General features: G+C 36.5%; 1 protein-coding gene and 1 long non-coding RNA gene across 4 annotated transcripts in view; one reads left to right on the top strand and one right to left on the bottom strand.

Annotated features, from left to right (window-relative positions):
- The window catches only part of LOC137771230 (uncharacterized), a 27,997-nt gene extending 10,189 nt beyond the window's left edge, over positions 1-17,808 (bottom strand). The window contains exons 1-3 of the long non-coding RNA XR_011075345.1: positions 17,543-17,808; positions 6,342-6,507; positions 5,712-5,911 (exon numbers count right to left, since the gene is read on the bottom strand). This is a non-coding gene — a long non-coding RNA (uncharacterized lncRNA). The remainder of the gene's footprint in view (positions 1-5,711; positions 5,912-6,341; positions 6,508-17,542) is intronic.
- TMEM126A (transmembrane protein 126A) lies at positions 17,770-25,763 on the top strand. Of its 3 annotated transcripts, none has more exons than XM_068554331.1 (5): positions 17,770-17,902; positions 19,897-19,992; positions 23,349-23,542; positions 24,717-24,849; positions 25,490-25,763. In XM_068554331.1, exons 1-5 carry the CDS (start codon positions 17,859-17,861, stop codon positions 25,680-25,682), a joined length of 660 nt encoding a protein of 219 aa, XP_068410432.1. In that variant the 5' UTR covers positions 17,770-17,858; the 3' UTR covers positions 25,683-25,763. The 3 variants fall into 3 exon arrangements, with proteins under 3 accessions (XP_068410432.1, XP_068410433.1, XP_068410434.1); XM_068554332.1 differs by having other exon boundaries at positions 17,773-17,902; positions 24,735-24,849; XM_068554333.1 differs by having other exon boundaries at positions 17,802-17,937.

Below are 25,763 nucleotides of genomic sequence, written 5' to 3'. Positions count from 1 at the left end.
AGAAAGGGTATATGGGGATATGTGTATACGTATGACTGACTCACTTTGTTATACATCAGAAGCTAACGCACCATCGTACAGCAATTATACTCCAATAAAGATATTGGGGAAAAAAAAGAAAATCCCAGTTTCTCCCTGACGAGGGAAGGGAAGGGTTTGGACCCAACACCTAGTGCCACAACATTTGACTTCCATCTGAGGAGTGGCCCCTCAAAACACCTAGTTCTGAAAGCCAGTAGGCTTACAGCAACTCCATGAGACCCATTTGTAGGAGCACTAGCTGTAGCTATCCTCAGGGCTCAGTGCAGAGGAAGCAGGCAAAAAATGCCAGGCTTCCAGTCTTCCCTGAATGGGGTTTATTTTTGCACACTTTAACAAATGCTGCCTGAAGGTCAGAATTCTAATTTAACTTGCATCTAGGGGCTAACTGCAATCCTCCCCAGAGACCAGGGAAGCCAGAAGTCACCTTTCCACCTTCTCTCTTGAGGCTGCTCCAAGTCACCAGTATCTCCCTGGAAGGAGCTAATATACTCATCTGTACCCCAGCTTTTGCAGCTGCTTCCCAAGGGGTGGGTCCCCAGATCTCCTGGCTCTGATAACCAATAGGCTCCCATTCACTAGTCCCACAGACAATAGCAAACAAAAAAGCAATTCTTAAACTGGCTATACCCCCAGGGCTCAGCACAGAGTAAGCACGTACAAACCCCCATCTCCCAGTCTTTCCCTAAAAGGGGTCTCTTTGCATACTTTAAAAGATGCTGTCTGAGGTCAGGCTTCTAATTTAGCATGCATCTAGAGGCTCACTGCAATCCTCTCCAAACACTAGGGAAGACTCGACACCTCCCATACCCTCTCCTTTTGGTCTGCTCTGAGTCACAGTTATCTCTCTGGAAGGACCTTGTACACACATCTGACACACCAGCTTTAGCAGCTGCCACCTGAGAGAGCCAGGCAATCTGCACCCAGATTGCCTGGCTCTGAAAGCCAATGGGGCTTACATTTAGGAGTGTCACAGGATTGCACTAAACAAATAACAAGTTCTTAATGAGCTCAAAAACACTCCATCCACTTTGGCTCTACAACCCAACCCAGTGCGGAGAGAACAGACAAAAACTCTGAACTGCCACTGGGACTGGAAGTGAAGAAATAGAGAGATGTTTGTAAAAGGGTACAAAATTTCAGCTATAAGATGAACAGGTGTGAGGATCTAATGAAAACCATAGTGACTCTTGTTGATAACACTGTACTGTATACTTGAAACTTGCTAGGAGACTAAAACTTAAATGTTCTCAAACACAAAAAGATAAAGGTGAAGTGATGGATGTGTTAATGAAATAGATGAGGGGAGTCCTTTCACAATGTATATGTACATATATTAAATCACTGTGATGTACACTTTAAATATCTTACAATTGTATACATTAATTATACCTCAAAATAGCTGAAATTTTTTAAAACCCCAGATTCAAGAAGTTCAATGAACTCCAAGCAAAATAAATATGAGAAAAACTACTCCCACACCACATCACAATCAAATTGCTTAAAACCAGTAATAAAGAGAAAATCTTAATAGGAGCCAGAGAAACACTTAGAGAAATAATAAGAATGATAGCAGACTTATCACTGGTAATAATGCTAGCCAGAAAACAGCACAGTAAAATCTTTAAAATACTAACATTTGAAAAAAGTCAACCTAGAATTCTGTACCCAGCAGAAATATTTTTCAAAAACTAGGGCTGAAAAGGGAGGATGACAACAGCATGATGGCAGAATAGGAAGCCATAGACCCTCCTTCTTCCATAGACACAGGAATTTAACTCTACTACACAAACCATGTGCCTTTGTGAGAAATCCAGAAACCAGTTAAAAGGATCTTGTAAGGCATAACCCTCCCAGACTTCAGACGATACTACAAAGCTACAGTAATCAAAACAGCATGGGTATTGGCACAAAAACAGACATATGGATCAATGGAACAGAATAGACAGCCTAGAAATAAACCCACCCACTTACAGTCAATTAATCTTCAACAAAGGAGACAAGACTATAAAATGGAGAAAAGACACTCTCTTCAGCAAGTGGTGTTGGAAAGGTTGGACAGCTGCATTTTTTTTTTTTTGACTGTGCCACGTGGCTTGCAGGATCTCAGTTCCCCAAGCAGGGATTGAACCCAGGCCATAGCAGTGAAAGTGCCGAATCCTAAGCACTAGACTACCAGGGAGCTCCCTGGACAGCCACATTTAAATCAATGAAGTTAGAACACACCCTCACACCATATACAAAAATAAACTCAAAATGGCTTAAAGACAAATATAAGACATGACACCATAAAACTCGTAGAAGAAAACATAGGCAAAACATTGTCTGACATAAATCGTACCAATGTCTTCTTAGGTCAGTCTCCCAAGGCAATAGAAATGAAAGCAAAAATAAACAAATGGGACCTAATTAAACTTACAAGTTTTGTACAGCAAAGGAAACCATAAACAAAAAAAAATGAAAAGACAATCTACAGAATGGGAGAAAATATTTGCAAATGATGTGACCAACAGGACTTCATTTCCAAAACATACAAACAGCTCATACAATTCAATAACAAAACAACCCAACTGAAAAATGGGCACAAGACCTAAAGAGACATTTCTCCAAAGAAGACATACAGATGGGCAACAGGCATACAAAAAGATGCTCATCATGGCTAATTATTAGAGAAATGCAAATCAAAACTACAATGAGGTACCACCTCACACTGGTCAGAATGGCCATCATTAAAAAGTCTACAAACAAGAAATGCTGGAGAGAGGCCCGCGCACCGCGATGATGAGTGGCCCCCGCTTGCCGCAACTGGAGAAAGCCCTCGCACAGAAACGAAGACCTAACACAGCCAAAAATAAATATAAAAATAAATAAGTAAATAAGACCCGGTGCAACCAAATAAATAAATAAATATTTAAAAAAAAGAAATGCTGGAGAGGGTGTGGAGAAAAGAGAACCCTCCTACATTGTTTGTGGGAATGTGAATTGGTGTAGCCACTGTGGAAAACAGTATGAAGGTTCCTCAAAAAACTAAAAATAGAGTTGCCATATAATCCAACAATCCCACTCCTGGGCTTATATCCAGACAAAACTATAATTCAAAAAGATATATGCACCCCTATGTTCATAGCAGCACTATTCACAATAGCCAAGACATGGAAACAACCTAAATGTCCATTGACAGATTAATGGGTAAAGAAGATGTGGTACATATATACAGTGGACTACTACTTAGCCATAAAAACAGAATGAAATAATGCCATTTGCAGCAACATGGCTGGACCTAGAGATTATCATACTAAGTGAAGTTAGTCAGAGAAAGACAAATATCCAAGATATCACTTATATGTGGAATCTAAAATATGACACAAATGAACTTATCTACAAAACAGACACACAGACATAGAGAACAGACTGGTGGTTGCTAATGGGGCGGGTGGGGATGGATGGAATGAGAGTTTGGGATTAGCATTTACAAACTATTATATATAGAATGGATAAACAACAATGTCCTACTGTATAGCACAGGGAACTATATTCAATATTCTGTGATAAACCATAATGGAAAAGAATAAGAAAAAGAATGTGTGTGTGTATATACATATATGTGTGTGTGTGTATATATATATGAGTGTGTATATATATATGTATATATACACACATACATATGTATAAGTGAATCACTTTGCTATACAGCAGAAATGAACACAACATTGTAAATCAACTATACTTGAATAAAATAAGTTAAAGAAAAAAAAACGGATCCTGCACCCCAGGTGAGCACTAAGCCAACTGCCTCAAAGTCAGCAAGAAAATTCACGGCACTTTCTCTCGCCAGAACCCCTACTGCCCACACAGTGTGACACCATTAGGAGGAAAACCTCAATTCGCATATTCTCCCTGGTGAGAGAAACAAGTAGAACGTATGTCCATTATTCTGACTTTTAGGGGGTCTGCCTGAGGGACCATTTTCTGTCTTACTTGAATCCAAGTACTGACAGGAATAGAGAGGCCAGATTAGGGGTATCTGAGAACAAAACCATCAACATTCACCAGAGTTTTCATTACCAGAGACACTAGGTAGAGTTCCAATACTGCAGCTTATTACAGTACCAAAGAGGCTACAGTATCAAAGAGACACTCCAGTGGGAGCTCTCAAGAAGAACTGGCAGACTTCCCTGGTGGTGCAGTGGTTAAGAATCCACCTGTCAAGGCAGTGGACATGGATTCCAGCCCTGGTCCAGGAAGATCCCACATGCCACAGAGCAACTAAGCCCATGTGCCACAGCTACTGAGCCTGCGCTCTAGAGCCCACGAGCCACAACTACTGAGCCTGCGTGCCACAACTACTGAAGCCCACGTACCTAGATCCTGTGCTCCGCAACAAAAGAAGTCACCACAATGAGAAGCCCGTACACCACAACAAAGAGTAGCCCCCACTCGCCACAACTAGAGAAAGCCCGTGTGCAGCAACGAAGACCCAATGCAGCCAAAAATAAATAAATAAATAAATTTATTTTAAAAAAAAAAAAGAAGAAGAAGAAGAACTGGCAAACCTCCTAAAGCCCAGAGAGGATACATCCCTAGAAAAGATTTGAGTGGTCTCCAGAATCCCTAGCCAGGCTCAGTGGAGAAAGTTCTCCCTACACAATTGCAGATTAAAAAGTCTGGGGGTGATGGCTGATTCTTCAAATGGTAAAATCCCAAGAAAAAAATAACAAGCCATACAAAGAAACAAGAAAAATGACACAATTAAAGGAACAAATTAAATCTCCAAAAACTAACCCTAATGAAACAGAAATATATTAATTACCAAAAAAAAAAAAAATCAAAATTATTGTGATAAGGGTGCTCAATGAATTAAAAGAGAACATAGATAGACAACTAAAATGAAATCAGGAAAATTATGCATGAACCAAATGAGAATATCAACAAAGAGAGGAAACTATGAAGAAGAACCAAACAGAAATTCTGGAACTTAAGAACACAATATCTGGATTGAAAAATTCACTAAAGGGACTCAGCAGCAGACCTGAGCAGTCAGAAGAATGAATCCATGAACTTGAAGGCAAGACTTTCAAAAGTACTGTTGCAGAGGAGCAAAAAGAAAAAAAGAATGATGAAAAATGAAGGGGAGCCTAAGGCACTTTTGGGTCATCATCAAATGGAACCATATATGCACCATGTGAATCCCAGCAGAAGAAAGAAAGAAAGGAACAGAGACTCTATTTGAATAAATAATGGCTGAAATCTTCCCAAATCTGAGGAGAGAAATGGACATACAAATTCAAGAAATTCGAAACTCTAGTTAGGAAAAATCTAAAGGGATCTACAATAAGAGATATTGTTCGAAGAGGTAATCTATTAGAAGACATGACCACTAGTTGACCTAAAAGCTGGACCAGGGCAAACAGAGGCTTCTCACCCCCTTCCCTGTCCTTAGAATGTACGTTCTGCCCATCATTCCCACAGTGGGAACCATTTTCAAGGACACAGCCTTGAGAGAACAGTGCTGTTGAGACCATCAAGACAGTATACATGACTGAACCTAGTTAAGGCCTCTCTATAAACTTTTAAGATTCTGGCAGGCAGGTGATGTGGAGATTACTCATCTTGCGGCCACCCAAGACAAGCCTTGTATGTAAATTCCCCTGTTTATTAAAATTGCCACCTACCAGTATGAAGTGGTCTGCTTCATTCTTCAGTCTCTCCTTACCCTCCTTGTAGAGGGGCCAGTTTGTAAGCCGACAGACGTTATAATCAAATTGTCAAAAGTCACAGGCAAAGAATCTTGAAAGCAGCCAGGAAAAAGCAACTTTTCTGTACAAAGGAGCTACTAGTAGATTGTCAGCAGATTTCTCAGTGGAAACCTTCCCTGGAAGGGAGTAGGATAATATATTTAAAGTACTGAAACAAAAAAAAATGCCAACCAAGAATACTATATCTTGGAAAACTTTTCTTCAAAAACAAAGGAGGAATTAAACAGTTTCCTACAAAAACAAAAGTTAAGGGAGTTCCTTACCACTAGACTTGCCCTACAAAATGCTGAAGGGACTCCTTCAAATTGAAGCAAAAGGATTATAAACAACAACACAAAACCATACAAAAATATAAAACTCCCTGGTATAAGTAAATATTTAGACAAATATAGAATTCTGTAGTGTGATAATGTATGTGTGTAAATCACTTTACAATCTAATATAGAATTTAAGAAACAAAAGCATAAAAAATTGTTACAAATTTATGTTAATGGATACACAATATAAAAGAGGTAATTGTATCATCAATAACATATATAGGCATACCTCATTTTATTGAGCTTTGCTTTATTGTGCTTTGCAGAGACTGCATTTTTCACAAATTGAAGGTTTGAAGCAACCCAGCATCAGGCACCATTTTCCCAACAGTATTTGCTCTCTTCAGTCTCTGTGTCACATTTTGATAATTCTTGCAATATTTCAAACCTTGCACCTGATAAAGATTACAACTCACTGAAGACTCAGATGATGGTTAGCATTTTTTAGCAATAACGTATTTTAAAATTAAGGCATGTACATTGTTTTTAAAGACATAATACTATTGCACACTTAATAGACTACAGTACAGTGTAAATGTAACTTTCATATGCACTGGGAAACCAAAAAATTCGTGTGATTTGCTTTATTGTGATATTTGCTTTATTACAGTGGTCTGGACCGAAGCCACAGTCTCCAAGGTATGCCTGTAATAAGAAAGGCAGAGATGTAAAGGAGTAGAGATTTTACAGGCAATTGAAGTTATTATCAGTTTAAAATAGATTGCTATACCTTTAAGATGTTTCATGTTATTGCAATGGTAATCACAAAGAAAATACCTATATAATTTACACAAAGGGAAATGAAAAGAGAATCAAAGTATGGAACATTCTCAAGATAGGTAACATGTTAGACCACAAAACAAGTCTTTTCACATTTAAGAAGACTGCAATCATACAAAGTATCTTCTCTGGCTACAATGAAATGAAACTAGAAATAAACAGTAGAAGAAAAATAGAAAAATCCACAAATATGTGGAAATTAAACAATGCACTCTTTTTTCAAGTTTATTATTCAAATATATATATATTACTCAAATGTATTCTCCTCTATATATTATATTAACTTTAATTTAAATCTGTTTCTTCCATAGGTACAACTAAAATCCCTCAAATTTCAGTTCAAATATATTCACTTTGTTTGTATAAACCAAATCCATCTTATTGTGTTTGAACCAATTCACATCAGTGTTGGGAGAGGCAGCCCACCATGGGCCCTCCTGCATGTCCTTGCTGAGTGTATCAAGCTGCAAGCCTTACCTCTCCTCTGACGCTGCACCCTTTCTATGTCACATAGGCAATTAATACCTAAAGTTCACCACAGATGCCTATAACAATAATAAAACATTCTTCACTTTTTTCTTCTTCGCACACAAAAAATCCTATTTATTTAAATTTTTAAAGATAAAACACAAGGTTTTAATCATTTTTAAAGTATTTATATTTTGTTTTCTTTTTTTCATTAAGACATAATTGAGGATTTCCCTGGTGGCACAGTGGTTAAGAATCCACCTGCCAATGCAGGGGACACGGGTTCGAACCCTGGTCCGGGAAGATCCCACATGCCGCGGAGCAACTAAGCCCGTATGCCACAACTACTGAAGCCTGCGCACCTACAGCCCGTGCTCCGCAACAAGAGAAGCCACCACAATGAGAAGCCTGCACACCATGACAAAGAGTAGCCCCCACTCAACGCAACCAGAGAAAGCCCGCGCGCAGCAAGGAAGACTCAATGCAACCAAAAATAAATAAATAAAATAAAACAAAATTTCAAAAAAAAGATATCTAGAAATTTCTAAAAAAAGACATAATTGATATTATCATTATCATCAGATTATCATACTAAGTAAAGTAAGTCAGAAAGAGAAAGACAAATATCATACGATATCACTTAGATGTGGAATCTAAAAAAATGATACAAATGAACTTATTTGCAAAACCGAAATAGACTCACAGACATAGAAAACAAACTTATGGTTACCAAAGGGGAAAGGAGGGGAGGGATAAATTAGGAATTTGGGATTAACAGACACACACTACTATATATATAATAGATAAACAACAAAGAGCTATTGTAGAGCACAGGGAACCGTATTCAGTATCTTGTAATAACTTATAATGGAAAAGAATCTGAAAAGGAACATATAAATATTTATTATATATATATAACTGAATCACTTTGCTGTACACCTGAAACATTGTAAATCAACTATACTTCAATGAAAATAAAACTTTTAGGGACTTCCCTGGCAGTCCAGTGGTTAAGACTTCACCTTCCATTGCAGAGGGTGCAGGTTTGATCCCTAGTTGGGTAGCTAGGATCCCACATGCCTCGCGGCCAAAAAACCAAAACATAAAACAGAAGCAATGTTGTAACAAATTCAGTAAAGACTTTAAAAAATGGTCCAAATCAAAAAACTCTTTAAAAAAAAAAAGTTTTAAAAAAAGACATAATTGACATAAAACGTATTAGTTTCAGGCACACAACATAATGATTTAATTATGTATACATTTCAAGATGATTACCACAATAAGTCTAGTTAACATCCATCACCACGTATATGTATAATTTTTTTTCTTGGGATGAGAACTTTCAAGATTTACTCTCGTACCAACTTTCAAACATACAATACAGTATTATTAACTATATTCACCATGATACAAATTACATCCCCAGCACTTATTTATTTTATAACTCCCTTCACCATTTTGCCCACTCCAAACCCTCATCTCTGGCAATACCAATCTTGTTCTCTGTATCTGTGAGTTTGGTTTGTTGGTGTTGGTGGTGTTTTGTTTTTTTTTTAATTTACTTTTTTGGATGTGGACCATTTTTTAAATCTTTACTGAATTTGTTACAATATTGCTTCTGTTTCATGTTTTGGTTTTTTGGCCACGAGGCATGTGGGATCTCAGCTCCCCGACCAGGGATCAAACCTGCACCTGCTTCACTGGAAGGCAAAGTGTTAACCACTGGACCACCAGGGAAGTCCCAAGTGGTGGTGGTTTTAGATTCCACATATAAATGAGGTATGTGGTATTTGTCTTTCTCTCTCTGGCTTATTTCACTTAGCATAATCCCCTCAAGGTCTGTCCCTGTTGTCACAGATGGCAAGATCTCCTTCTTTTTACGGCTGAATAATATCCCATTCATCCCTTAATGAACACTTAAGTTGAGCCCATCTCTTGGCTATTATAAAATGCTGCAGTGAACATGGGGTTGCATATATCTTTTGAAGCTAGTGTTTTCATTTCCTTCAGATAAACACCCAGAAGTGGAACTGCTGGATCATACAGTAGCTTTATTTTTTAATTTTTTGAGGACTTCCATCCTGTTTTCCATAGTAGTTGCACCAATTTACATTCTGACCAACAGTGCACAAGGGATTCCTTTTCTCCACATCCTTGCCAACATTTGTTATTTCTTGTCTTTTTGATAATAGCCATTCTAACAGGTGTGAGGTGATAACTCATTGTGGGTTTGATTTACATTTCCCTGATGATTAATGATTCTCAGCACCTTTTCATATACCTGTTGGCCATTTATATACCCTCCTTGAAAAAATGTCTATTCAGATCCTCTTCCCATTTTTTAATGAGATTTTGGGGGTTTTCTTGCTATTGAGTTGTATGAGTTTTTTATCTTTATATATTTTGGATGTTGACCACTTATCAAATACATGATCTGCAAATATTTTCTCCCATTTGGTAGGTTGACTTTTCATTTTGTTAATGGTTTCCTTTGCTGTACAGAAGCTTTTTGGTTTGATGTACTCCCACTTGTTTATTTTTGATTTTCTTGCACTTGCTTTTGGTGTCAAATATAAAAAATCATCACTAAGACCAATGTCAAGGAAAGAATGTACTATTAAACAACAAATGGGTCAAAAAGAGAGCATTATAATTTAGAAAATTCTTATTTTCTAAAAGAAATAAGGAATTTATTTATTTATTTACAAATACCTAGATCTTTTCTGGATCTGAAAACCCACAACATATCAAAACTTATGGATGCAGTGAAAGTAGAACCAAGAGGAAAGTTTATAGCCGTAAACACTTACATTAAAAGAGAAGGGTCTCAAATCAATAACCTAAACTTACACCTCAAGGAACTAGAAAAAGAAGAACAAACTAAACCCAAAGTTAGTAGAAGGAAGGAAATAATAAAGATTAGAGAATAAATAAATGAAAAAGAGAATAGAAAGACAATAGGAAAAAAATCAATGAAATCAGTAGGGTTTTTTTTTAAGATTTACAAAATTGACAAACTCTTAGCTAGACTAACTAAAAAAAAAATAAGAAGACTCAAATAGCTAAAATTAGAAATGAAAATAGGGACTTTACAACTGATGTAACAGAAATAAAAAGGATTATAAGAGATTACTGTGAATTATTATACGCCAACAAATTGGATACCTTAGAAGGAATGGATAAATTCCTAAAAACATACAACCTTCCAAAACTGAAACATGAAGAAATAAAAAGTATGAATATACCTATAACTAGTAAGAAGATAGAAGCACTAATTAAAAAGCTCCCAACAAAGGAAAGCCCAGGACCAGATGCCTTCACCAGAGAATTGTACCAAACATTGAAAGAAGGATTAGCACCAATCCTCCTCAAACTCTTCTTAAGAACTGAAAAGAAGGGAACACTCCCAAACTCATTCTATGAGGCCAGCATTACCCTGATACCAAAACCAAACAAAAACACAAGAAAATAAAGCTAAAGACCAATATTCCTGATTAATAGTGATACAAAAATCCTAAACAAAATACTAGCAAACTGAATTCAACAGTACATTAAAAGAATCATACACTATGACCAAGTGGGATTTATACTTGGAATGCAAGGATGGTTCAATATACAAAAATCAATCAATGTAATACACCACATTAACAAAATCAAGGACTAAACCACATGATCATCTCAATCAATGCAGAAAAATTCAACATCATTTTATGACAAAAGTTACTCAACAAACTAGGAATAGAAAGAAACTACCTCAACATAACAAAAGCACGTATTAAAACTCCATAGCTAATAACATATTCAATGGTAGAGAACTGAAAGCTTGTCCTCTAAGATGAAGAAGAAGGCAAGAATACACAATCTTGCCAATACTATTCAACAAGTGTGGAAGTTCTAGCCAAAGTAATTTAGACATAAAAAAAGAAACTGGAAAAGAAGAAGTAAAATTATCTCTGTTCACAGATGACATGATCTGATATGTAGAAAAAACTAAGAATCCCAGAAAAAATAATGTTACAACTAAAAACAATTTCAGCAAAGTTTCAGGATACAAAATCAACACACAAAAATTAGTTGTGTTTCTCTTCACTAACAATGACCAATCCAAAAAGGAAATTAAGAAAACAATCCCATTTACTACAGCACCAAAAAAAAAAAGATAAAATACTTAGGAATAAACTTAACAAAGGAGGTAAAAGACTCATACACTCAAAACTACAAAACACTGCTAAAAATATCAAAGAAGATACAAATAAATGGAAAGACAGCCCATGCCTGTGGATTGAAAGACTCAATATTGTTAAAATGATCATATGACCCAAAGCAATCTACAGATTCAATGCAATCCCTATCAAAATCCCAATGGCAATTTTTGCAGAAATAGAAAAAAATCCTAAAATTCATGTGGGACCTGACTGGCCAAAACATTCCTGAAAAAGAAGAACAAAGCTGGAGGCCTCATACTTTTTGATTTCAAAACATACTACAAAGGAACGGTAATTAATACAATATGATACTGGCATAAAGATAGATATATTAACCAGTGGAACACAATAGATAGTCAAGAAATACATCCTTGAAAAATATGGCCAAATGATTTTTGACAAGGGTGCCAAAACTACACAATGGGAAAAGGACAGTCTCTTCAACATATGGTGTTTGGAAAAATAGATATATTTCCACATGCAAAAGAATAAAGTTGGGCCTTTTCCATACTCCATATCCAAAAACTCCTAAAAGAAGACATGGCAGAAAAACTTGAGGACACTGGAAAATGATTTCTTGACTATGACACCAAAAGCCCAGGCAACAAAATAAAAAACAGACATACAGGAGTACATCAAACTTAAAGACTTCTGTACATCAAAGGAAACAGTCAACAAAATGAAAAGACAACCTATGAAATGGGAGAAAGTAATTGCAAGTCATATATCTTGACATGTGGTTAATACCCAGAAATTTCTACAACTCAACAACAACAAAATCCATTTAAAATATGGGAAAATGAATTGAACAGACATTTCTCTAAATATTATATACAAATGGCCAATAAGCACATAAAAGGATGCTCAACATCACTAATCATTAGGGACACGCAAATCAAAACCACTGTGAAACATCCCCTCATACCCACCAGGTGGTCACTATCAAAAGAACAGAAAATAACAAGTGCTGGCAAGGATGTGGAGAACTTGGACCTCTTGTGCACTGTTGGTAGGAATGTAAAACAATGTATCCATTGTGGAAAACAGCATGGAGGTTCCTTAAAAAAATAAAAATAGAAATACCATGATCCAGCAACCTCACTTCTAGGTATATAGCTCAATAGACTTCAAAGTAAGGTCTTGAAGATATATTTACACATGAATATCCATTACAGCATTATTCACAATAACCATGTGGTGGAAGCAACCCAAACATCCATCAAAAGATGAATGGATAAAGAAATTACGGTATGTGTGTGTGTGTGTATATATACACACACACACACATATATACATATATATGTGTATGTATATACATATATACATATACAGTATAGGTATATGTGTATGTATATGTGTGTGTGTGTATATATATACACATATATATGTGTGTGTATATATACACACACACACATATATACATAAACATATACATACATTGTAGTATTATGCAGTCTTAAAAAAGAAGGGAATCCTGTCACATCCTATAAAATGGATAAAGCTAAATAAAATAAGCCAGTCACAAAAGGACAAATAATGTATGATTCCACTCACATAAAGTATATAAAGTAATAGAACTCATAGAAACAGAAAGTAGAAAGGTGGTTACCAAGGGCTGAGGGGAGTGAAGAGGAGTAATTAGTGTTCAGTGGGTATAGAGTTTCAGTGTTGCAAGATGAAAAATTTCTAGAGATCTATTGCTTAACAATGTGACTATACTTAACACTACTAAACTATACACTTAAAGATGGTTAAAATGGCAAATTTAATGTTGCATGTTTTTTACCACAATTTTTTAAACTAGGACAAAATACTTTTTAGATTTCCAAAATGTGAAAGATTTCATCACCAGAAGATTTGCTTTCTAAGAGAATACTTTAGGTAGAATTATACCAGATGTAAATGAATCTATAAAAAGAACAAAAAACACCAGAGATGGAAAAGATGTGGATAAATATAAATTTTCTTATTTTTAAAAGTTACTTCACAGACAAATGACTAGTGATATCAAAAAATGATAACTATGTGATATGTGGTTTATAAAATATGTAGCAGTAAATGTATGACAACAATAGCATAAAGACTGAGAAGAAATGAAAGTACACCGTTGTAACATTCTGATACTATATGTAAAGTGGTATATTACTTGAAGATAGATTGTGACAAATTAAAGATGTTGTCATGAGTTGAACTGTGCCCCTCCAAAATATATTTTCAAGTTCTAATCCCCAGTACCTGTGAATGTAGCCTTATTGGAAATAGTGTCTTTGCAGATGTAAGTTAAAACGAGGTATATTGGGTTAGGGTGAGCCCTTAACCAATGGTGTCCTTATAAGATAAGAGAAATTTGGGTACACAAACACACACAGAGGGGAAATGGCCATGTAAAGTCACAAAGACACGGGGAGAAACGTCATATGAAAACATAAGCAGAGATGCTTCTACAGGTGAAGAGACACTAAGGATTGCCAGCAACCACCAGAAGCTAGGAGAGAAGCATGGAACAGATTGTCCTGCAGCACTTCCAGTAGGAACCAACTCTGCCAATACATTGATTTCAGACTTCTAGCCACCAAAATAGTGAGTGAATATATTTGTTATTTTAAGCCACACAGTTTGTGGTACTTTCTTAGAGTAGCCTGAGGAAACTAATAGAGAGGTATACTGTACATGCTAAAGCAATCATTACAATTTTTAAAAAGAATTATAGCTAATTGGCCAACAAAGGAATAAAATAGAATAAGAAATATTCAGTTCATTCAAAAAATAAAGGCAGAAGAAAGGGAAAGGGGAATGTAGAACAGGTGGAACACATAGAAATCAAATAGCAAGAAGATAGATTTAAAACCCTAGAATATAAAAATCATATTAAATATAAATGGCTTAGACACCTCCTTCATTAAATGTCAGAAGCTGTCAATTTAGATTTTAAAAAATCCAATTATACAGTCTTTAAATATAAAGACACAAATAGGTTAAAAGTGAAAGAATGGGAAAAGCACTGTCATGTTAACACTAATCAAAAGAAGTTATTGGAGGGACTTCCCTGGCAGTCCAGTGGTTAAGACTGTGCTTCCACTGCAGGGGTACAGGTCCAGTCCCTGGTCAAGGAACTAAGATCCCACATGCCGCATGGTGAAGCCAAAAAAAAAAAAAAAAGAAAGAAAAAGAGTTATTGGAGTGGCTATATTAATAGCATGTAAAGCAACTATACTCCAATAAAAGTTAATTTAAAAAATATTAAACAAAGTAAATTGCAAAGCAAAACATATCACCAATTATTAAGAAGGTTATTTCAGGCTTCCCTGGTGGTGCAGTGGTTGAGAATCTGCCTGCCAATGCAGGGAACACGGGTTCGAGCCCTGGTCTGGGAAGATCCCACATGCCGCGGAGCAACTAGGCCCGTAAGCCACAACTACTGAGCCTGCGCGTCTGGAGCCTGTGCTCCGCAACAAGAGAGGCCGCGATAGTGAGAGGCCCACACACCGTGATGAAGAGTGGCCCCCGCTTGCCACAACTAGAGAAAGCCCTCGCACAGAAACGAAGACCCAACACTGCCAAAAATAAAAATAAATAAATAAAAATTTTTTTAAAAAAAGGTTATTTCATAATGATACCGGGATCAATTCACCTTAAATGTTTATTCATATAATAACGAAGCTTCAAAATACAAGAAGCAAGAGCTGATAGAACTGAAAGGAGAAATAGAACAATTCCCATAAAAGAGAGTTCAATAACCTTTCTTAATAATTAATAGAACAAGTTGGTAGAAATTCAGAAAGAATAAAGAAGTCTGAAAAAATGCTATCAACCAACTTATGGTAATTCATGTTTCGAACACTTGGCATAACAGCAGCATATACATTCTTTTCAGTCACACGTGAAACATTTACCCAGATGGACAAGAGTCTGGGCTATAAATATCAATAAATTTAAAAGGATTCAAATCATACAAAGTATATTCTCTGACCACAATGGAATATAATTAGAAATCAATAACAGAAAGATATTTGAAAAATTTGAACTATTAGGAATGTAACACACCTCTTTTTTATAATAGATTTATTTATTTACTTTTTTATTTATTTATTTATTTATGGCTGTGTTGGGTCTTCATTGCTGTGTGTGGGCCTCCTGTAGTTGCGGTGAGCAGGGGCTACTCTTCATCGTGGTGCACGTGCTTCTCATTGCGATGGATTCTCTTGTTGCAGAGCACGGGCTCTAGGCATGTGGGCTTCAGTAGTTTTGGCACGTGGGCTCAGTAGTTGTGGCTCGTGGGCTCTAGGGCACAAGCTCTGTAGTTGTGGCGCACGGGCTTAGCTGCTCCTTGGCATGTGGGATCTTCCCAGACCAGGGTTCGAACCCATGTTCCCTGCATTGGCAGGCGGATTCTTAACCACTGTGCCACCAGGGAAGCCCAGGAAAGTAACACACTTTTAAATAACCCGCAGGTCAAAGAAAAAAGCAGAGAGAATTTAAAAGTATTTTGAACTGAACTAAAATAATGAACAATGTTTCAAAATCTGTGGGATATAGTTAAAGCAGTACCTGGAGGGAAATTCATAGCGCTAAACTCATATATGGAGGAGAAAAAGATCTTATACCAATGACCTCAGCTTCCTCCTTAAGAAATTACAAAGAGGAACAACTTAAATTTCAGGTAGGAATAAGAAAGGAAAAAACACAGATGAGAGCAGAATACAATCAAATTGAACACAGAAAAAAGCAAAACAAAAAAATCAATTAAATATGAAACTAGTTGAGAAGATCAAAAAAATTATAAATCATTAGCCAGATTGATCAGACATAAAAAAGAGAAGACACAGATGACCAATAACAGGAAAGAGAGATGTGGCCTCACTACAGATTCTGCAGATTTTAAAGAATAATAAAGGAAAGTTATGAGCAATTTAAGCCAATAAATTTGAGATGAAATTTGACAATTCATCTTGACATTTCAAAAGAACTGATTTTTTATAAAATCTCAACGTACAAAATTGTCTTTATTACTCCAGAATGCCATGCTACAGACACTATACAGCATGCACATTTATTAACTTCAAAATTAGCTTCAAACCATTTAAAATTAAATTGGAATAAGAGTATAAAATGGAGTGCTGGGGGGAAAAGATATTCTCACACATACACACACACATACACACACACCCACACACACACGTTAGACTCGAAAAAGCTGGTTTTCCCAAACTTTCTCCTCATTTACCTCGGAAACTTTCCGATTGGGACGTACGCTGACTTTCCACCTCAGAATATGAGGATCTGTTTTTATTTTCTGGTTCGTTGACAAGCCACGATTTTGACATCAGATAAATCTCTCTCAGTGAAGGAGTCGGGGTAGCGGAGTCTTCTCCTGCTCACCTCTTCTATGAAGTGCTCCCCCTTTATCTTGAATACCACTTTCTCCCTAGATAAAGCTCAATGATTTTCCAAGCAACCTTGGTAAGAGCTTTTATAGGATCCTCACAACTTTACAAAATAATCAGTGAGACTGTTTCCCCTCCTGCTTTATAAGTGAGGAAAGAGGCTGCGAAGGGGAGACCTGAAACAGAGGTCTTCAGAGGTTTGGTCCAAGACTTTGATTCTCAATTGTCCTGACTGTTGGAGCCACAAGACTCCTTTGCTCTCTAAACAGTTTTTCTTTCGTCTCATTCACCTAATCCTCCTTTTATAAGCAATACTCTACAGGGGCCCACAGATCCTCAGAAAAAAACAAGCTCCTGCTTGCTCTTGAGGTGCTCAGATTATGGTGTCACAATCAACCAAATCGTAACATGGCACAAGGAGCTCAAGGTCCAAGGGAGAATAGAATATCGATGGAGCAAAGAAATCTCAGGTACTTTTAGACTTCTTTTTAACTGAGTACCTATCTCGTTTGCCAAGGGTTGTGCAGTTTTTACATATCCCAGGTCAATACACGAAGTATAATGTATTGGCCAGGAAGTTTTAAGTAACATACCTAAGGTAGATTTTCAACGAATGGGGCAGGTTTAAGATCACTCAATTTTCATCCGGAAATTTCACAATTTCTGCAGTCTCCATCCTGAGGCGTGGGGTAGGTTGTAACCAGTACCCTCCGCGGTCTCCAAACCTCATTGCTGCGAGGCACGGCACCTCCCACTGCTGGAAGACCCTTGAGCGCAAACTCGGTCCTGGAAGCCCAATCAGCGGCCCGGCCGCGACCCAGTGCCCGCCTCGGGACGTGTCACGTGTCAGCCAAAATGGCTGCGCCCGGGCGACTTGAGCGAAGGTTGGAGTGAGCCCTCGCGTGGCTGATGGAGACCGGAGGAGGCAGCGACCGCTGGGAGGAGAGCGTAAGGTACCGGCATTCCGGGTAAAGGGGTGCAGTTAAAGGCGAGTATCAAGAGAAGCACAGCGTGGTGACATGCTGTTCAACCGCAGCGTGGGAATGAGATCCCGGGACTGAGTCGCAGGGGGAGGAGACGAGTCGGTTCTACCGCACCGACCGCCCTACACTTTCCACCCTAGAAAAAAAGATCTTATATTTAAATTAAGCCTATAGGGGGAAAAAAAAAAAAAAATTCTGCTTGAATTTAATCCCCGGTTTACTGCCAATTTACAGGGTGACCTTGGCCTAATTTCATTTTCAGAGGCCCCACTTTCCTCATTTGTCTATCTCGGGAGCTGTCTTGAGTGATGTGAGATAGCTAATGCAAAAGCCTTTTGAAATGTTTGTAATATTTAAACGTGGCATTGTCTTTGATAGGGATTTATTATTAATAACCGGGATACAACGGCCTACTGTGGGCTGCCAGGTCAGAACTTTTACCGAATTAAGGGTGACTTTTAATAGCGACACCTTAGAAATGGCTAGTTCACAGAACCAGGAACCTCACCAATATGCAGAGCATAGAACAGAAAACTAGTGATAGCATTAGGCTGGACTTTCTGATGTAACAGTAGTTCAGACATATACACTGTACACTTTATATATACCGAATTTGATTACTTGCTTTTATCTCTCTCTACACCACACCCCCCAACCCCCCAACATAAAATTATTCAAAGTTCCTGTAGGGCACAGATCTTACGTTATTGTAACCAAGGCCCTCAAAAAGTTCGGGAAAGCCAGACGTAAATTTCTAAGCATTGTACTACGTATGTTGACTTTAAGTTTAGGGATATGAAATTCAGTGTACTGAACATTTTCCAAGCCATCTAATGGCTACCCAGTAAATATTTGTTAAATTAGTGTTATAATCTTGTAGCAAATGGTGAACCAAGAAAATTAAATTTCAGAGTCATGTTGTCTGTTCTTTCTGAACTTTCTGCTTTTCTTAACTCTGCTACCCTGAAATCTTATTTAATGAGCTAAATCTTCAGGCTAAAATTCATCATTCACCCATTCCCTTAATCTTTTATTCACCTCAACTAGCGCAGAGATAAACTACCTGCCTGTGGGCCAGACGAAGCCTATCGCTTGTTTCTTTACGGCCAGCCAAAATGATTTTTATATTTTTTAAGTTTTTTTTTTTTAAGTATTCGACAAAAGACCATTATGTGACCCACAAAGCCTAAGATATTTACCATCTGGCCCTTTAGAGAAGTTTGCTGACCTCTGCTCTAGGGTACACCTAGATGTGAAATTGCTGGGTGTATGTGTCTTCTACTGATTAAGCACCAAATTCTTTTCCAAAGTGGTTGTACCTATGCTTCCACCAGCAGCACATGAGTTTCAGTTACCCCACATTCTTGCCAGTAATTGAAATTTAATTTCTATTTTCCTGATTATAGTGGTTAAGCATATTTTCATATTTACTGTGTTTGACTTTCCTCTTTGCGAAGTGCCTGTTCAAACCTTTTGTCAGCTTTTCTATTGGGTTGGTTGCCTTTTTCTTATTGACTTGTACTATTCAATACTTTACATATTCTGGGTACCAACTACTCCTTTGTCAGTTATATTGCAAACATTTTCTCCCCAGCTGGCTTATCTTTATGGTATCTGTAAATGAACACAAGTTCATTTTAATTGGTTAGTATTAGTTTAATATTAGCTTTATGTGTTTTATGGTTAGTGCTGTTTGCAAATTTACAATATTTTTAAGGGTTACAAAGATATTCTGTATTTCCTATAAGCTTTATGTGTTGTCTTCCATGTTCTGGTTTCTATTTCATAGAATTGTGGGGTTTTTTGGGGGGGGTGTCTAATGCATTAATTTTTCAGATTATGAAATAAAGCTATGGCTTCTTCTTTTAAAATTAAATATTTATGGTCTTCCAAAGGCTTTTTATAAGCCCTTTTGCTGTTTTTCTATAGATACACATTATTGAAAAATGACATTTTAATTTAAGGCTCAAGATGGAAAATCATAAACCAGATGGTACTGTCAAGAAGAACTTAATTGAAATCATAACCAGAAAAATTAACCAACTTCCAGAAGCAGAAAGGTAGGATCCCTTAATTAAAAAATTCTTTTATCAGGTGGATTTTCATCATTGATTCATCTCAAATTTATTTGGTTTGAATATAAACAAACATAGAATGTCAGAAGGAAATTGAGATTTGTTTTCTTACATTGATGAGAAAACCAAGGCTCAGAGAGATTAGCCATTTTCCTTTAAGTCAAGGCTAAAATTCATTTCTTTGGACATCTGATAGTTATCCCAGTTTTTCCATTTGGCTTAGAGTATAGGCAGATGTATATATTTATGGACTAATTTAAATAACAAACCTTGAAAATAGGTTTTAAACTGTCTTTTCTCAATTCGTTTCTATCACTACACTTACCAGTCTAAGAGAGTGCCGTGTAACACACATAGCTAGACAAGGAATGTCAGAGAAATGGGATCATGGCTAAAAGATCTTTAAGATATTATTAAATTTATATAGGAAACATACTGATCTTTGAAGACAATGCTGAGTGAACTCCAGTACTCTCCCACAACATGTTCTTCAGGCAGCCTCTCTAACATTCCATTTCAACTGAAAATCTGAGACCAAAAAGGATGAAGAAGAGTCAGCCTGGGGAGGAGGAAGGAATGGCATATGCCTAGGCCACAGGACAGCAACGAGTTTGTCATATTTGAGGAACCAGTGTTACTGAAGTACAAGGGAAGTGGGCATAAGATTGAAGGAACAGGAGTTGTTTTAAGCAGGGAATGATCCAGCTAACATTTCCAAAGAACATTACAGTTGCTTTTTGGAAAGTAGATTTAAGGTAGGTGAGAAAAGGAAGAAGACCAGTAGGAAAACTGGCATAGTAATCCTGGTGAGTGGTGGTGGCAGTTGAAGTGAAAAAAGGATGGATTTGAAATACATTTCGGAAGTATAATCTTACTGTCTTGCACAAATTCCAATCTTGCTGACACCAGCTCAACAAGGGAGAACCCATAAACCAAGGGCAGTAATAAGATGTATATCCAACCTCCCTCTCCCCCCACCACACACACACACTGTACATCGTTTTGTTATTGTTTTCCAGAGGTAAACAGAAACTTTTTAAGCAAGTAAAAGACATGTGCCCATGTTTCCAGACCAGTAAGGTAGGGAAAGCCAGGAAGAATAGAGGTGTGACAGCCTTGAAGAGAAGCAAGCAGGCTGTGTTACTGGGACTTTTCACCAAATTAGAAATAATAATCAATGGGGAAGTAATCTGGAACTGCAAAGTAAGCTTTAATTTGGAATAAACTGCTTTCGAACAGTGGCACGTAAACAGGGCAGATGACAGCATCTCATCTTTGCTTTGTTCGCTATTTTTCCTCTGCTTCTATTTTATCTATCCTAGTTCTCCTAAGTTTGAATCCTCATTTCTTGCATTCCAATATTAGATATGTTTAATAGTTATTTGAAAAGTTCTTTTTAGTTTTATACACTTCACTTTCTAATCTACAAAATAATTTCATGTGCCATCTATTTCATCGCCACTTGTTATTTCTGGTTTTATATTTCATGTGCTAGTTCATGTGTCTAGTTATTTTATGGGTATTATCGTGCCCAAAAATCTTGAGTTCACGTTTCTAATTGTATAGGCACTTTTTGGGAACACTGACTGGCAATGGGGCTGCTAGATAATAACAATTTTGTATTGAATTATTATATTAACTAAACAATGTGACTTTAAGCCACAGGAAATTAAAATCTGATTGGGAGACAGCAAACGTTGCTATTCAGATTCCAGTTACACTCCTTGTTATATTTAGGTACTTATTTATGTAACATTTAATAATATTTAACATTAATATATCAACATATTACAACGTATATATTTGTAATAATTATAATATATATGGGCAAATTATTTACCTGAGCATTTGTTCCTATGACTAAAAATGAAGATAATACATATTTCACAGTATTGTTATGAAAATAAAATAAAAATATTTTAGAGGAAGTGCTCAAGTTTCCCATTCCCTCAGCTCCCACAAGAATACACAGGTCTTTTCACATTCATGTGTTTTGTTGTTTGGTAGGTAGCTCTCTAGGCCCTCATCACAATTTAAATATTGTCTTATGTACCCTAAGTTTCTAAACTGCCTCCCTTGTACTAACATCACCATTTTAATACACTTTTGTTATATTGGGTTGACCAAAATGTTCGTTCGGGTTTTTCATGGGAAAACCCGAACGAACTTTTTGGCCAATCTAATATATCAAGTTTACATATCTTTCATTCTCCAATAATAAACTATAAAAACACTGAAGATAATTTTTTGTGCCTTCATCACCAAGTCTGCTGCATGCAATAAGTGCTCAACGATTGAATGACAAGTACCATTGTGATTGCAAAGTGACAAGTAAGAAAAGTAGTACCTTACACAATGTAGAAAGCTCAATTAGGAATTCCTAGAAAACCTGTCTTAAGTTGAGTGTTAACCATAGAAGTTAGAGGGGATATTGTGTGTGGCTAGTTTGGCTAATTAAGAGTAATGAGAAAATAAAGAGGTTGACGCCTGTGTTATAGGAAGCAAAGCAGATGGTAAAGAAGTGACAGGCTGCAGGCTTTGAATTGGATACTTTCAATATTCAGCAGTTTTAGTTTTTTTCCCCAAAACTAAAGAATGCATAGAACATGCATTTTAAATCTCATACATGCCTTCCTTAAAAACCAGTTCTACCACTTACTATCCCAAAACATCAATTTATTCTTATTTCAATGAGTTCTTATAAAGTACCTAGCATAGAGTATCCCTTAAATGTTAGTACTGCTCCAACCCCCTGAATCCTGACTCTAATGCTTCAAGGAAGAGTAAAAGGAAACATCAATTTCACCTTATTGAATGGCTTCTGTGTGCCAGGTGCTGTTAAAACCAAGATATTTATATCTTTGTAGCCACTGTCTTCAAGTTGTTTACAGACTAGTTGGGAAGGCTGACAGGTAAATCTGTGATAAGCTAGTACCACCTTATAATGTGTTTTGCTACAGAAGTATTGGGTATCGTGGGAGCCTAGAGAGGCATCCAAGTCAGACTCTTCAGAAGCTCTTCCCTGCTATATACTTGGTGGTGGGGGGGGGGTGGAATTTCCATACCAATATTCTTTGCAAAATCCCACAATACATTTAGCAAAACTAAATGTATCACTGTATCCTTAAAGTGTTGACCAGATTCAAAGCCTTTTAGAATAAAAATCTATGTGTAAAACATAATGATTTTAAAAGGTTTTTGTTTTATGGAGCTATAAGATATAAATGTTGGATCCTGTTAATCCTCAAGTCCTGATAAGTTCTGTAACATATGCCAGAATTGTTGGAGAGCTTACACACACAATACAGCCAAAAAGTTACTGTTTTTTCTCACCGACTCAGGAATCTGCTTGAAAATGGATCAACATATATTGGAATTAATGCTGCTCTCTGTGGCCTAATAGCAAATAGTCTCTTTCGACGCATCCTACATGTGACACAGGCTCGTGTAGCTGCCGGCTTACCAATGGCAGTGATCCCATTTTTGACGGCACACGTATCTTACAAAGGTTTTGTAAGTTTACCTTTGAATACAGGTAAATTCTATTTCACTGTCACCAGCAAGTTTGCTTTGGTATATGTACATTATTTACACCTTACATTAATCCTTAAATAATCGTAGCAATTGGCTATATGCTGTAATATAGTCACTGCTTGGATAAGACTGAACCTTGCTAGCCTCTCTATGTAAAGCAGCAATTAATTCAGATTAGCATGGTCTACCAAACAAGTAAAATATATACACAGTAATTCTAAATACTTCCCTTTATCTAACTTACCTCTCCCACAGTGTTTAGTAAGAAATACTTGGAAACTTTATTTTTTTCTTAAATGCTGACTGCCTTAATTTTTAAAAAATTATACAATTTTCTTAAGGGGGAAAAAATTTTTATGGGAACAAGACTTATTCTTGTTCCCATAAAAATCACTAAACCTCTAAAGCACTAAATGTGTATATGTGCAGTAGTTATCAAATACATGGAGACCTGATTTCCTTTGGACAGTTCACCATATTTGCTGAGTACTCCAAGTATAGCTAAATCATGAAAGAATTTCTGATTAATAATTTTAAAAAAATTATTACCATAGGTGGTAGTAGGGAGGCAGTCCATTTAAATTCTCTTAAGTGCTACTTCAGATTTGTTTAAATTAGATGAGTATTTGCTTGAATCCCCAAGATCAGTGTGGAAAGAATTTTTATGTGCAGGGAAACCTACTGCAGAATAAGCTGAACAGAATGAGTGAAAACATAGCTTAGCTTTCTATTTTTAATACCTTGTACTAATCTGGAAATGAATAAATAATTTTATAAAAATAAAATCACACTGTATAATGTAAAAATGTAAGATAAATCAAATTGTTAAATTTCCCATGGGTTTAAAAAAGTTTCTTAAAGACAAAAATATTAGCTCAGGTTTGCTAATACATGCGCAAAAAGCTAGAAGCAGTGCACACTGAGGTTATTGTATTCAAGTTCAAAACAAATTAGGGAATTTTTCCTAAGATGGTTTTATCAGTTATTCCTGGCTGTTTTAGATTATCCATATGTGTAATTATACCTTTTAACGTGCCTTGTAGAAATGCATTTGCTGTATTACTGCCTGAAAATTGAGTACCTGTGATGCATATAAGGGGACCTTGCATTCTTTAAATGTTTGCTTGACTATCCAATTGCAGAACTAATTTGTTTGCTTGACTATCCAATTGCAGAACTAATTTATTTCCTAGGTGATTTACATTGTGAAACCTGTACCATAACACGAGGTGGACTGGTTGGTCTTGTTTTTGGTGGCCTGTACCCTGTTTTCTTGGCTATCCCTGTGAATGGTGGCCTAGCAGCCAGGTAGGATTGTTTTCCATAATTATCGAAAAACTTTAATAATATATATAAATGATTGCCTAGAAAATGCAAACTTTAAAACAGCAAGTACATTTTCTATTTTTAAGGCAATGTTACCTGTTTGACTTGAAAGAGTTAACAAGACTTGTTTTTTCTGGGTAATCAAAGAATACTTCTCAAGAATTTGAAAACACTTCTAGAAATTTATCACACTACCTCTTGGGTGTGTCGTTCAGGTTCTTAACTTTATATATGGAATGCTAGCTACAAAGCTGCAAAAAGTACTGTGACTAGCATGAAAGCTACATTATATGCATAATGTTCTTAGGGTCTGAGTACTTCCTCTAAAAGAAAATTCCATCAGAAAACGTCTCGCTATAAGCCAAAATAATTCAGTTATTCTCTGATGAACTCTTGTACCAAGCAATCTATACTATATGAGCTTCCAGAGGTGAAACGGAGAAAAGGACAAAAGAAAACAAAAGGACAGTTTTTATGACTAGTAGACATTGAAGAGAATAGCATTACCTCAGTCTTTACCTAAGCTAGTTTTAAGACTTCTGGAATTAATATGTATTGTACATAGATTTGCCACTTGATACAACTGTCTTTTCTAGTGAACTGTCTCAATGTTTTCTTACAGGTATAACTCAGCCCTGCTACCCGAGAAAGGAAACATCTTAAATTACTGGATTAGGATTTCTAAGCCTGTCTTTAGAAAGATGTTATTTCCCATTTTGCTCCAGACTGGGTTTGCAGCATACCTTGGGTCTAGACAATATAAACTGCTTATAAAGGCTCTTCAGTTACCTGAACCTGACCTAGAAATTCAGTGATGGTTAAGCAAATCTGTACACAAAAATAAAATTGTAAAAATAACCTACATCTAAGTATGAATAAATAAGACTTGTAATTTA

Source organism: Eschrichtius robustus, chromosome 11, assembly GCF_028021215.1.
Source record: "Eschrichtius robustus isolate mEscRob2 chromosome 11, mEscRob2.pri, whole genome shotgun sequence".
NCBI lineage: Eukaryota > Metazoa > Chordata > Mammalia > Artiodactyla > Eschrichtiidae > Eschrichtius > Eschrichtius robustus.
The sequence above is the reverse complement of the archived record's forward strand: the minus strand, read 5'-3'. Positions and strand labels throughout refer to the sequence as shown.